The 13,826-nt window shown below is 38.1% G+C and overlaps 1 protein-coding gene across 2 annotated transcripts; it reads left to right on the forward strand.

Moving 5' to 3' along the window:
* The first annotated feature begins 78 nt into the window (after positions 1-78).
* Positions 79-13,578, forward strand: LOC134656374 (probable isocitrate dehydrogenase [NAD] subunit alpha, mitochondrial). Of its 2 annotated transcripts, none has more exons than XM_063511889.1 (7): positions 79-228; positions 563-730; positions 1,216-1,394; positions 3,935-4,150; positions 5,340-5,475; positions 5,943-6,056; positions 13,031-13,578. In XM_063511889.1, the coding sequence occupies exons 1-7, from the start codon at positions 202-204 to the stop codon at positions 13,256-13,258; spliced, it is 1,068 nt and encodes a 355-aa protein (XP_063367959.1). In that variant the 5' UTR covers positions 79-201; the 3' UTR covers positions 13,259-13,578. The 2 variants fall into 2 exon arrangements, with proteins under 2 accessions (XP_063367959.1, XP_063367960.1); XM_063511890.1 differs by lacking the exon at positions 79-228 and adding an exon at positions 312-484.
* The last annotated feature ends 248 nt before the right edge of the window (positions 13,579-13,826 follow it).

Genomic DNA, 13,826 nt, shown 5'->3' on the forward strand with positions numbered 1-13,826 from the left:
GATAACCCTTCTTAATAAATCTATACTATTATCCATAACGATTACTTAACAAGCTACAAAAAACAAATAAATCGATTTATTCAACGTTCTAATGATAATTTCCGGTCATGCGCGTAGTTGATTTGTCGCAGTCGTAATATCCTCCCCTCCGCCCCTTCACCGCGGAGCTGTCTCTCGTCGTCGTATAGCGAAAATTTGGAAATGGCTTCAAGAATTATCAGGAAAATTGTAAGTTTCTAGCTCGGTGTCCCACTTTTAACATTCCTTGCGAGTAGTGCATGTAATATTTGTTTAATCAACCCAAACAGTCCGTACGCTTTTATTCTTGCATTCCAAAAATAGACTAAGTATAGTTATGTCGAAGAATTACATAAAAGAACTTTTGAAGCCTTTTCGTGAGAATAAAGTGTTAGGAAGTTGGCTGAAGTGGTTCGAAGTTGGTGCCGGGGGTGGCGCCGGAGGGCATGGGGTCGCGGAAACTAAGGTTGAGTGTGCTTTTTTGTGTTTTTTCTATTGTTATGTGGTTTGGAGGTTATGTGACGGATTTCTTGGTATTCTTCAGGTCCCGGTGACGAAAGTAGGGACGGCGCAGTACAGCTCGGGTGTGAAGCGGGTGACGTTAATCCCTGGTCATGGGATCGGCCCGGAGATCACCGTAGCGGTGCAGAAAATATTCGAGGCCGCGAAAGTCCCCATCGAATGGGACGAAGTGGACGTGACAGCTGTTAGGGTAAGAGCCCTTGCGTGTTTGTACACTGAAGTGATGATCGTGAATCTGTAAACAGGGCTATAACCGCCAAAATCAAAGTTCGCAAATTGCGTGCATCTTTCCTTGTCACTCTAATTACGCATTCATTGGAGTAAAAGAGAAAGATCCCCGCAATTTGCAGATTTCGGTTTTCCCGGTAGGACCCCCAGGAATTTGAGTGAGGTTCATTCCATAGTGGTTAGTGCTTTTGGCATGATACACTATACTATAAACTATTTAACTCTGTTCTGTGTACAGAAATTGATGTTTATTTTTTAATTAAGTAATTTTAAAAGTCTATTGTGTTAATTAAACAAACATTTGAACCAATAAAAGAAATTATTGTTATTCAGAAACACTTTAAATGCTGCTACAAATTATACCATAAGAAAAAAATAATAAGCCTGAGCAGTATTATAGTAATGTAACTGAATATATTGTTTCAATAAAGTTGTATATTCTTCCAGGGCCCAGATGGAAAGTTCGGCATCCCCCAAAAGGCCATAGACTCAGTGAATGAGAACAAAATCGGGCTAAAGGGGCCTCTCATGACCCCCGTCGGCAAGGGCTACCGCTCCCTCAACTTGGCGCTCCGTAAGGAGTTCGACCTGTATGCCAACGTGAGGCCTTGTAAGAGTTTAGATGGGTAAGTTTTTTTAATTTATCTTTGTACTCTTGTCTTTAGCAGTGTTTTACATATAAATGGGTATGTTTATGTTTTTTGTTTAGTATCTTATCAATGGACTTGCATATTTATTGCCATTGTATGAAATTGAATGGCATTCGATTCAACCTGTTCTTGAATTAAATAACTTAAATCACGCATTTAATTTTTAAAACCATTGTAATTCCAGCAAATCTTGGAATCAGTACAGGTTGTACTTGGAACAGTATTAATAATTAAGATGCCAAGAAAAACTTTTTTATTTAAAAGCTGAGGGATTTTTTGTTCTAGTTTTAACCCCTATCCTATATGATTTTTCTGAATACAATCACATTTTAATCGTCAATCGGATTTTCCATTTGATTTATTGACGTCATTCATTCACTTCCGTATAGAGCTTATCTGGTACGAGCGGTACGTGAGAGTCTAGACAATGTCAGATAGTGTATCTGCTGAGATAAACTTGAATTGTGATATGAATGACCTTAGTTATTGTGATTACCAATCTGGTCACACCCCTAAAAATCCATGTTTTTACATTTTATCTGTATGGGCTTGGCTATTTTTCCAGTTGCGACTTGGCATTGTTTGGCTCTTGACACACCTGTGAACCCACAAGTCTCCTCTCAGTAGAAAGGCAGCCTTATACTTAATAGGAGCTTCCAGTTATTTGTTTTACAGATTATGTGTGAAACCAAATAAACTATAATATTGATAATAATTGCTAAAAATTCTAAGACAATGTTCACTTTATTTGTGGTAAACGCCTATGTAATGTAATAACCAGAGCTCTGCGGGGGTGACCTATTTACCTTATAATTTGACATGTCTCACGTCAAATTATAAGGTAAATAGCTCACCCCCGCCGAGCTCTGGTAATAACAATAACACACGTTAAAATCGTATTACAATTTTCAGAAAGTCCTCCATTAAAATAAAATAATAAATAACTATAAAAACGTTTTCCAAGCAAATTTTCTAGACTAAAATAACTGTAGTTATAATCAGAATCGAGTTACGTGAATGCTGTATTACTTCAACTTTAAACACAGACTTACAAAACTGTAACCAAACACTAATAGCCACAATTACTAGAATTCCGTAACGCGACACTGATAAGTCGACTCTTATTTATTACACGTAACTTCGACCTTCTAGTAGATTACAGGCGAGTACTTATGGAGCAATGTGATAATTTTCTACGACATGTGCAAATTGACAATTTATGGATATTGTGATATCCATAAATTGACAATTATATAGAAATACTTTTAATGGCATACACTACACGGCTTATTACAATAATAATTAATGGGCACTTTTGCATTTATTAGTTTTTACATTGATTTGAATATAATATGACACATGAGCAAAGAAAAGACAAAGCGACTAATAATAAATAAATTAAAAATATATGACATACTTTTAAACCACACCTGTATGATTTGTCTTATTGTCTTAGTTGCTGCTAACTATCCATAAGAAAAACAGTTTGTTTTCTTATAAGCATTAAGACATCATTATTTTATCTTTGTTCTACTTATTTACGATACTAAAAGGTCATTAACCCCATTTACTACGCCACACTTGGTACTACGAGACAAGTAGCGATCAGGTGCCAAAATCGGGGGACATGAAATGTGCAGAAGCGAAGTTTGTTTCTCATTCTTGAGTGAAATTCGTGGAAGTACTACAATATAAAAACAAGATAAGAAATAAGGAAATTTAATAATAGTTACAGTGGACGTCAAAGATATGTTTACACTTTTGCACCTTACTCCTTTGTAATAAGGCGAAAAATGTAAACATCTTTGAAGTACTGTACACAGAATGTTGTAGAAATTATTTCAGCTTCATGATTATAACTATCATTAGATAATCAACAGATATTGATATCAAGTATATCAACTAGTCGTTAGAATTTGTAGTTTAAACATAGCAATATTAACGTACGCTTATTTACTGGAATAGTGTACGTTACGGGCGTGGTATTAACATGATCTTTTGAAATGAATTGTTTAAGGTCGAGTTTTAGCACGTGATACGCTTATAGTAACATAAATAATATTATAGAATTCTTATAAGTAGATTTTTATGTTGATAGTGTTAGGTTTATCCTCTTCGCGTATCCTTTGGTCCGAAATATCAAATAGATCGATAATGGTTCTACATTTGATAGGATAGATACACATCTTCCACCTTATTTGATCACTTTCTAACAAACAAATTTCCAGAAAGGAGGAAAAATGACAATATCATTTTAGATTTAACGGACTTTCAAAAGAGAACACACATTTTTATATATAACTCGCCCAAGATGAATAAAAATATATATTAAAATTTAAATAATATAATACTTATCTTTATAACACATCTCTCGTCAGCTCATCACTGAACATACACTAACGACTCAGAAATCCCTCCTCCTTGCGTCGTATGTCGTACTCCTCATTATTGAGGGTCGTGGGTATTTCAGGATATCAGTAAAATTATATTTTTACCCTTTTTTTCCATTTTTCCAGTATCAAAACCCTATACGACAACGTGGACGTGGTGACCATCCGCGAGAACACCGAGGGCGAGTACTCCGGCATCGAGCACGAGATCGTAGACGGCGTGGTGCAGAGCATCAAGCTGATCACCGAGGAGGCCAGCAAGAGGGTGGCCGAGTTCGCCTTCCAGTTCGCCAGGGACAACAAGAGGAAGAAGGTCACCGCTGTCCACAAGGCCAACATCATGTGAGTGTATACTGGCATCTATTTGTACGCTGGCATCAGCACGAGATCGTAGACCGCGTGGTGCAGAGCGTCAAGCTGATCACCGAGGCCAGTAAAGGGTGGCCGAGTTCGCCTTCCAGTTCGCCAGGGACAACAAGAGGAAGAAGGTCACCGCTGTCCACAAGGCCAACATCATGTGAGTGTATAATGGCATCTGTTTGTACTCTGGCATCAGCACGAGATCGTAGACCGCGTGGTGCAGAGCGTCAAGCTGATCACCGAGGCCAGTAAAGGGTGGCAGAGTTCGCCTTCCAGTTCGCCAGGGACAACAAGAGGAAGAAGGTCACCGCTGTCCACAAGGCCAACATCATGTGAGTGTATAATGGCATCTGTTTGTACTCTGGCATCAGCACGAGATCGTAGACCGCGTGGTGCAGAGCGTCAAGCTGATCACCGAGGCCAGTAAAGGGTGGCAGAGTTCGCCTTCCAGTTCGCCAGGGACAACAAGAGGAAGAAGGTCACCGCTGGCCACAAGGCCAAAATCATGTAAGTGAGAATTGAGAATGTCCTCTATTGTCTTAACCAAAAGTTCGGTTTTGCTTGGACTGTCGTTTGCCTTCACTGCTGTCCACACTTAATTTACTGCAACCATTGGTAGGTTTTATGTTGTTTGAAAAAGGTTTACAAACGGAATAATGGCCTGTGTGGTAGGTAAGTTAAAGTCAAGGGTAACTTTTTATTTTATTCAGTTTTTGCACGCCTTTAATTGCATTTTCTTTTTTCTGATATTTTTTTTTCTGTCATACCCCATTTATTACGCCACACTTGATACTATAAAACATGTAGAAATCAGGTGCCAAAATCGGGGAATATTAAATGTACTTAAGTGAAGTTTGTTTCTTATTGATTGAGGGACATTCACGGACGTACTACAATGCTTACTATAAAATGTGAAATGTGAGTGGGCTAAATAATTGCACCAATCTGCCAACGGAAATTTCAAAAATAGCGAAACTTGGCACATTGAAATATCCTGGACACTCATCCTATGAAGAGAACCCTCAAAAATGGAAACTTCTGTGAAATCCTACACTCGTTTCTGAGAACTTACTAGAGACGTTCTAAAACTTGCACCATTGAAGTTCCTGTGTGCTATAGCATGCTTGAATACGTTTATGCAAACTAATGTTTCTTTTTTATTTAATTCTAGGCGTATGTCGGACGGTCTCTTCCTCCGCTGTTGCCGCGACCTGGCCACCAAGTACCCCGACATCCGGTTCGAGGAGCGCTACCTCGACACCGTCTGCCTGAACATGGTGCAAGACCCCTCCAAGTTTGATGTGCTGGTAAGTAAAAATAGGCCTTACGTCTTTAAGTTAAGGTTCACACATGGCATAGACAGAAGTTAGAGTTATTTAACTCTTTGACTGGAACGCGCGGCTACAACCCAGTATCAATCTTCGTGCATTCCGACAATGTTCACGATGACGTGATGCGCCGCACACTATACGTGGCGTTCAAATGGTTAAAAAAGTTAATATTAAATTAAACTCAACTGCTAGCTAGAAAAATTGAAATCAAGTGTTGGTAACAATTCATTAAATTTGTTACTGAACTTTTGGATTTTGACTAAATTATTTTCAGTATGATTTTCTTAGACTAAAATAGAAGAGTTGCCTTGTTAGCTAGTAGGCAGGTCCACACAGAACGAGCTGCTTCTGTGGACCCTGCTAGTAGTGTTCTACAAAGACATGTTTGCTTTGTATATTCCAACATAAAAGCAATTTATATAACATCGATTGTCTATTTTCAGGTGATGCCCAACTTGTATGGTGACATCATGTCTGACATGTGCTCGGGTCTAGTCGGAGGCCTGGGTTTGACCCCCTCAGGAAACATCGGCAAAAACGGAGCACTTTTCGAATCTGTAAGTATATCCTGAAGGCCTATTCATTCATCAGCGCTATACTCAGTTGCAGAGCAATTCAATGCTTTATTTGAATTTCCTTTATTAAGGGGCCAACAGATTACTAGTTCGCCGGACGATATCAGTCTGTCAGTTAAACGCAAAAGGTGACAGTTCCGAAGAACTGACAGGCTGATATGGTTCGGCGAACTGGTAATCTGTGGGTCCCTTCATATTTTTATTGTAGTATTGTGCGTGACAGTGGTCAGGCAAGTTATATTTAACGATTTGAAGTTATAATTAGCAGCAGAATGACAGTTTCACACTCGCAAAGCTACAATGCAAACACAATAAATAGCGCCATATATTATTCAGCAATGATGTGATGTAGTGAATAATACTTTCCCATCGTATTTTCTCTGAAACGTTCGTATTTGTGAAACCACTTCCATCAGCCTCAGTACTACGGTATGATACGATGGTAAAAGGATTATTCACTACATCTGTATGCGGTACCGCGGCGTTGTATTGAGACGAAGTGTCGGTATATGATCTTGTACGTGAAGAGACGTACATAAAGATGGTATTTAGTGTAATTACGCTTCCAATTTATGAAGTTTTTACTGTTTATAATGTCTTTAACGACTTTTTATACAACTCGTATTTTTTGAACATTGATTATATAGTGAATAATAATTATAATAAAAAAACAAAAGTAAGTCTGTTTCTCAAAGTATATGCGTGTACTAACTGGTGTGGATCATGTCCGTCCCCTAATACATGTTCAAAATCAGTTCTTGCATGATATCAAATGTGTTACTAAACATTCAAATGTCAATGTCATGTTATTACTAAAATGTTTGTCATGTTTTGTGGCTGAATTTAGGGTATACATATCTCAATAAATTAATTTTAGTCGAGTTTGTAGAAATTATTTAAAATATTCTTTGATTTCGAATTTACCCGTTGGAGTACAGTCGTCATCAGATATATCAGAGCGGCCAAGGTGCTCACAAATATCTGAACAAGCCTCTATTGTCAAGGGGCTAGAGTGCGTGTACAGATATTTTTGAGCACCTTGTCAGCTCCGATATATCTGATGGCGACTGTACAACTAATATTTAAATAGGGAATGAAGTCAATTAACATAGAAATTAGAAAGTTTAAAAATTCATTCGTGTATTTTTAATTCACCTGTGCCATCGTACCCTCGAAACACCTAACCTTATATCATGTGTCAGGCCAAAAGTATGGAAACAAAACTACTTGGTGCTCCCGGTTCTAAAAGGCAGTAAAAGCCAAGAAATAAGCTAAAAATCTGGGCACCGGAACATCATTTTGAACTATCAGTTATTCCACAGTTAGTTTGTCTGGTGGTATTCTACCTGTCCAATTTCTTGGTCCAATGTGCATTGCGTCTCACTCTCTCGCTAAGCTAAATGTGAGACGCAAATACACATTGGACAAAGAAATTGGACAGGTGGAATACCATGGATAGGCTTTGTTATACCTTTGATTCATTGACGTATATCTCAGGACGGGTCTAACTTGCACTAAACATGGCATTTGTTCAGCGGTGTCACTCACGAATTCGAGCTAATCGTGCATCTAACGCAACTAGTCGAGACCAATCGCGCGCGTGATGCGTACTCATCAACCAATCGCGTTGTATTTATTTTTATTATTTATTTTAATCTTTATTGCACAATACATAAAGGTACAAATGGCGGATTTAATGCCTTAAGGCATTCTCTACCAGTCAACCAATGGGTCAAACCAGAAAGTACAAGTAGGTGCAGTGTCTTTTAGAGTAAATTAATTTGTAAAACAAGACTATATCATTATGAATACAAACGATACTGATGAACTTACACATATACTTAATACAAATAAACCTACAAATACCTAGTGTGAATTATTAAGTTGACGAAGAGGAAAGTTTGTCAAGGAAATACTTGCGCAGCATGCGCTTGAATGTGAATTTGGTCTGCGCTTGTCTGATAGGGAGTGGGGGAACGTTCCAAAGTCTAATAGCCTGAATAGTGAAAGAATTGGACATGAAACCCGTTCGATGTTGGGGGTGTCACACCGCTGTACTGGCCCCATTCTTATTGCCCGTTAGGCCAGAGCACACGACAAAATATCCTCCAGACTGAGCATAGTAGCGCTACCCCCTCTGCCACAAATATACGGTAGTTTTACTCCATTTTCGAGTCAAAGTGTCTTTGTGTGACGTCCGTGTCTTTGAACGGACCAATCACGGCACGGGACTCTCTCACCTCGTCCCCCGCACCCCAGTATTTTTGGCAGCATCGGTTTTATGAAATAATTGCTCTAAACTTCATCTAGACAATTCCTAGTCTATGTGCCAGAGATATATATGTCAATGCTTTGATTGTATTAAGCTAGTTTCCATGCTTTTGGGCAGCAGCTTACGTTTGTGCCGTTCATGACGCATGCCACTAACCTGCAGGTGCACGGCACAGCGCCGGCCATCGCCGGCCAGGACAAGGCCAACCCCACCGCGCTGCTGCTCTCCGGGGTCATGATGCTGCGCCACCTCGCGCTGCACGAGCACGCCGCGCGCATACAGCACGCCTGCTTCACCGTGCTGCGCGAGGGACGGGTGCTCACTGAGGACCTGGGGGGGACGAGCACTTGTAGCGCGTATACTAATGAAATTATTAAGAATTTAGATTAAGATTCTAACCTTAGGCTTAGCACGCACTGCGGTTTTTAAAAAGCGGTTCCGCTACCGCAAAAAATGTAACGTACGGCATTCTTTATAAGCGCACGCACGCAACTTGCTACATTTTGACCGCAACCGCAAGAAAAAAACCGCAGTGCGTGCTAAGCCTTAATGTGCATTTTCAAGGTGAATGGGTAGGAGATTTGCGGCGCGGAGCTCAGCCGGTTTAGCCGAGCTGACAATCGTTAATCGTTATCGCTTCGACAACGATGCTTTGTGTCTTTCTATCACTCTTCTATATTAGTGCGACAGTGACAGTTGCGTTTGGATTGCTCCGACACTGTCGCACTAATATGGAAGAGTGATAGAGAGATACAAAGCGATTCGATTGCGAAGCGCAAGCGATCGTCAACTTGGCTAGGCCGCCAGGTTGGGTAGACCTCGCCGAGGTGTTTTGGCGAGTACGTTAGTCTCAAGAGGCACATAGAGACCAAGATAACTATGCATGACAAAGCGTGGCAATGTCATTAATGTCAAATTTCTGTGAAAATATCACGTTTATAATGATACTTCCTCACTTTGTTCTGTTTAAATGGGTGCAGAGTTAACTTATACGGACTCTATGCTGCAATTTTCCAACGAGACGTTTCGTTCTGTGTGTACCCGCCTATGTTGAGATAAAACTTGTGAAATCTACAAATGTATCAATCCGACCACTGACCGACAAGAAGATTAAACATTCCACTTTTTTTTCATGCACATTGTTGTTACATTTGTAGATTCCTTACATATTAAGTCACGAGAAAATCGATGGCTATTACATAAAAATGCATTTTGAGGTTATAATTACCACACATTAGTTTTAATCAGTGCATTAAATTGATGGTTTGGTCACTGTCAATGTCGGTGCTTAACAACGTAGGTTTACTTGACACTAAATAAAATATTTCAGATATAGTTTATTAAGAAATCTCATCTTAGACCTTATTAAACTATGTATTAAGTATAAAAACAAGTATTCAACTAAATAGTATTAAATTGCCATTAGATACAATAGATAGTGACCAAAACCGCAACAATTCTTTACATTCAAATAATAATTAAATATTAGATCAAATTGTTGACTAATACCCATCAATTACATAGTATAGTGACACCGTAGTAGCGAATTTATAGCCTTATTTATAAAGACATAAGAATGAGATTCTAATTCATTTACATAACTGCCAAAGAAAGTATTCAGAGGATACAATAACCTGAGATTACTTTTAATGTTGAGATCTCATGCATTTCTTAGAGTTTCCATTTTACAAATAAATAGCTGTTACCTTTGGAGTTTGTAAAAACTACGGAATTTATTTGTAATTTCAAAAACAAGTTGTTTAATTTATTGGCGTCTACATTGTCAAATCAAATTTGACCAAAATATAAAATGTTCTTACAATCTAACCTAAGGTTCCCTTGTCTGAAAGATAATTTAGTTTAAGCTTGACATTCCGTTGTATTTCTGACTTATTTAGGTTATTTATTTATGCATGTTTGTTATCAATAAGTTAGTGAGATAATGGCTGTTTTTGAATAAGTGCCACAAATTTATTTTTTTCGTCAATAAATTAAAAATTTGATGCTTATGAATCTTATATCACCTAACTCGAGGCGCGTTGGGGGATCTGCCACTGGATACATAGCAGAATGTGCATGTCGCAAAATGAGCACTAGTGCAAATCGCAGAAGGTGCAGGTAGTAAAACGTGCAGATCGTAAAACGAGCAGGTCGCGAAATGTGCAAATCGTACAAATTGCAGGTCGCAAAATGTGCAAATCGTAAAAAGTGCAGGTCGCATAATGTGTAAATCATAAAAAGCGCAGGTCGCCAAATGTGCAAATCGTAAAAAGTGCAGGTCGCGAAAGGTACATATCGTAATGTCGTTTGCTTTGTGTGTCGTCCCTAGTTTAACTGCATGGTACAAAGTCCAACAGACATATTTCAAAGCCCTGCCTCATAAATTATTTGCTCATATAACAAGGTCACGATAAGGTATCAAAATACTAAAAAATATACCAGGTTTGTTTCAAAATATTTTAACATTCAGTAATCAACGGAAGCCTTATTGGCAACGATTACGCTTTTTGGACCTGTAGAATCTGAGTTATATTTCAAAATCTACACATTTTGCGATCTGCTCATTATGAGATCTGCACATTTTGCGATCTGCTCATTATGAGATCTGCACATTTTGCGATCTGCTCATTATGAGATCTGCACATTTTGCGATCTGCTCATTATGAGATCTGCACATTTTGCGATCTTCTCATTATGAGATTTGCACATTTTGCGATTTGCTCATTTTACGTAGCCTGCACATTTTGCGACTTGGACATTCTGCTATGTATCCCTGCCACTTTGTGACCTCAAACTTAAACTTGAAATTGACATTTCACACCAGTAAGTAGGTGCTGCCCCCTATAGCTCACACAGTTGAAAAATCAAACAATAATACCAACTCGATGAAAACTATAGATTTGTGGAATAACTAAAGTGATTTAACTTGTGTTTTGAAACACTTTTTGTTCCTTGTCAAGTATTAACATTTTGTATTTCTTATGATACCAGTATATTGATGTCTTGGTATTTCATTCGAGCATTTTTTGAAGTAAAAACTTCTTTAGCGGCGCTGTGCACTTTTTGAGGTGGGGAAAAAATGTTAAACTCACGAGAGATCACGTGACCGAAGACGGACACGAACTGAACTTACAATGTCATTGAGTTTTTTTTTATTGATTTAAATGCCATCTAGTGAGTTTCCATCTAACTGGTATTAATATAACTCGAGTACTAACAGTGATGTGCTTAGGGGTTTCAAGTAATGCGACTAAATAACACTAGATGGCGTTAACCTCAATTATATATAGTGCTGCAGAAATTTTGCAATAGTGATTGAGTTTTCACTTCTGCCAGCACTCCCGGAGTGCAATCCGTTGTTTTTTTTTTTTAGTTCAAGAAGCATTTTTTACGATAATTGTAAGAATTGTATTAGCTTAATAGCTCAATTTTAGCTGCTGACAAAAGTGAAAAAATATAATATATAATATCCATATATTGTATGTGTTCTTGTACCGAAAAATCTAGAATGAAGGCCCAAATGTCACTGTGCTTATTGAATTTTTTGTATTTTATTTATACAGCATTTATATTTATTTTACTTTGAAATGTGATTCAGATAAAATCTGACAATAAATGTAATTTAAGAATCTTACACCAATGGATATTCTGATTGCTTTTGCAAATAGGTCATGGCCTATTATCGTATTAGTGTTTATTTATGTAAATAAAATAGACGCCAAAATAAAGATGAATTATGATTGAAACTGTTTTATTATTCGAACATTTCCAGGTAGTGCCTGAATTAGGTAAGTTGGCAAGGTATTCAAACTATTTGCTAAATGAGGCCCTGGCGAGTTATCGCCTCAGAGTAAAGTAAGTATATTAGGAAGTTATCGCTAGCCACTAAGGCCCGCTTGCACCTTGCACCATCCCACTAAGGATCATTCTCAGTAGATCCATTGACTAGATCCATCATGTATCTACTGAGATATTTTTTTCTCGATTGATCTGCTGTTTAATAAAATGGATCTAATGAATTAATCCTCAACTAGACGGCGCGGGGCTCCTATTTCTGGGCGGTTTGCCCTTCGGGCACGTGAAGCTACCTAACGAACCTAACCTACCTACGCTTTTTTCCCCAAAGTGTAATGTTTTCACGAATATCACACTAAATCAATAGGTAGGTAGGTTAGGTTCGTTAGGTAGCTTCAGATGCCCGAAGGGCAAACCGCCCAGAAATAGGGGGCTCCGTCTAGTTAAGTTGAGAGCTCAACATTTTGAGAATTTTCTGGTTAACGGATTTAGCGAGAAAAGTACTATTCAGTAGATCCACGTTGTTCAAAATTGGATCAATTGAGAAAAAAATATCTCAGTAGATACATGATGGATCTGGTCAATGGATCTACTGAGAATGATCCCCCACTAACCCGGGGTTAAGCGGTTAAACCGTTAACCTAGTGTCAAATTGTACTGGTATCCATGGTAACTCCATGTCTAACCGGTTAACCCCGAGTTATTGGAATGGTGCAAGTGGGCCTAAGAACACTGATTCAGAATGATATCTAAACGTAACGAGCGAAATGCACTATAAATAAATGACATTATTTTGATGTCAGGGTACAATGCGAATTGGCTAGTGATATTTTATAAAAAGAATAATTGTGTCTAATGTGTACATTGAAATTAATTATCTTACCCTCAGGTCCACGGCACAGCACCTGATCTCGCCGGCAAGGACATGGCTAACCCCACGGCTCTACTCCTGTCCGCCATCATGATGTTAAGGCATCTGCAACTCAATGAGCACGCTGATAAGATTCAGAACGCTTGCTACGAAACTCTGCGCGAAGGCAAACACTTGACCGGCGACTTGGGAGGCACTGGCAAATGCAGCGAATACACCGCTGCCATTACTTCTAAGCTGAACTAAATAGTTACAAAATTTATTGAACTTGATTTGATGCCACCAAATATTCGTTGTAAGTTGCTTGGCGCCATTTTTACGCCTACTTTTAAATTCTGTCCACAGACAAAGTAAAAAAAAAGTTTTAACTTCCGTTTGATACTGGCGCATTTTAGTTGAATGGCCGTGTAACGGAACGGAACGTTACTGATGTTGGTGGAAAAGTTTGCAAAGAAACTTTACTTTAATGCTTACTTTAAATATTTATTGATTTCCTAAAAAGTATTATTTATATTTTAAAAATGTCTAAACTCATGTAAATAATTCGCAATTGAAATTATTATGTGATAAAACTGATAAAATTTGCATAATTCGTGTTCTACCCTACCTAACCATATTTTTCATATTGTACCAATTTAGCTTAGACCTTTAGTTAGATTTATTACAAGAATAAAATAAATATTTATTTATTGATGCAGATTTGCTGCACACTATTCTTCAGTAAGTACACAATGTAGACTAATGATGACAATACTTTGTTAATATAATTTTGTTTAAAAATGTTGGCATTTCATTGAATATTTATTATATAAGG

The sequence above is a fragment of the Cydia amplana genome, chromosome 18 (assembly GCF_948474715.1).
Source record: "Cydia amplana chromosome 18, ilCydAmpl1.1, whole genome shotgun sequence".
Classification (NCBI taxonomy): domain Eukaryota; kingdom Metazoa; phylum Arthropoda; class Insecta; order Lepidoptera; family Tortricidae; genus Cydia; species Cydia amplana.

Bases quoted from the DNA above. Each gene is read 5' to 3' on its own strand.
- LOC134656374 (XM_063511890.1), top strand. From the start codon at position 356: ATGTCGAAGAATTACATAAAAGAACTTTTGAAGCCTTTTCGTGAGAAT. The intron at 485-562 runs GTTGAGTGTGCT...GGTATTCTTCAG, and splicing joins ATGGGGTCGCGGAAACTAAG to GTCCCGGTGACGAAAGTAGG. The intron at 731-1,215 runs GTAAGAGCCCTT...ATATTCTTCCAG, and splicing joins TGGACGTGACAGCTGTTAGG to GGCCCAGATGGAAAGTTCGG.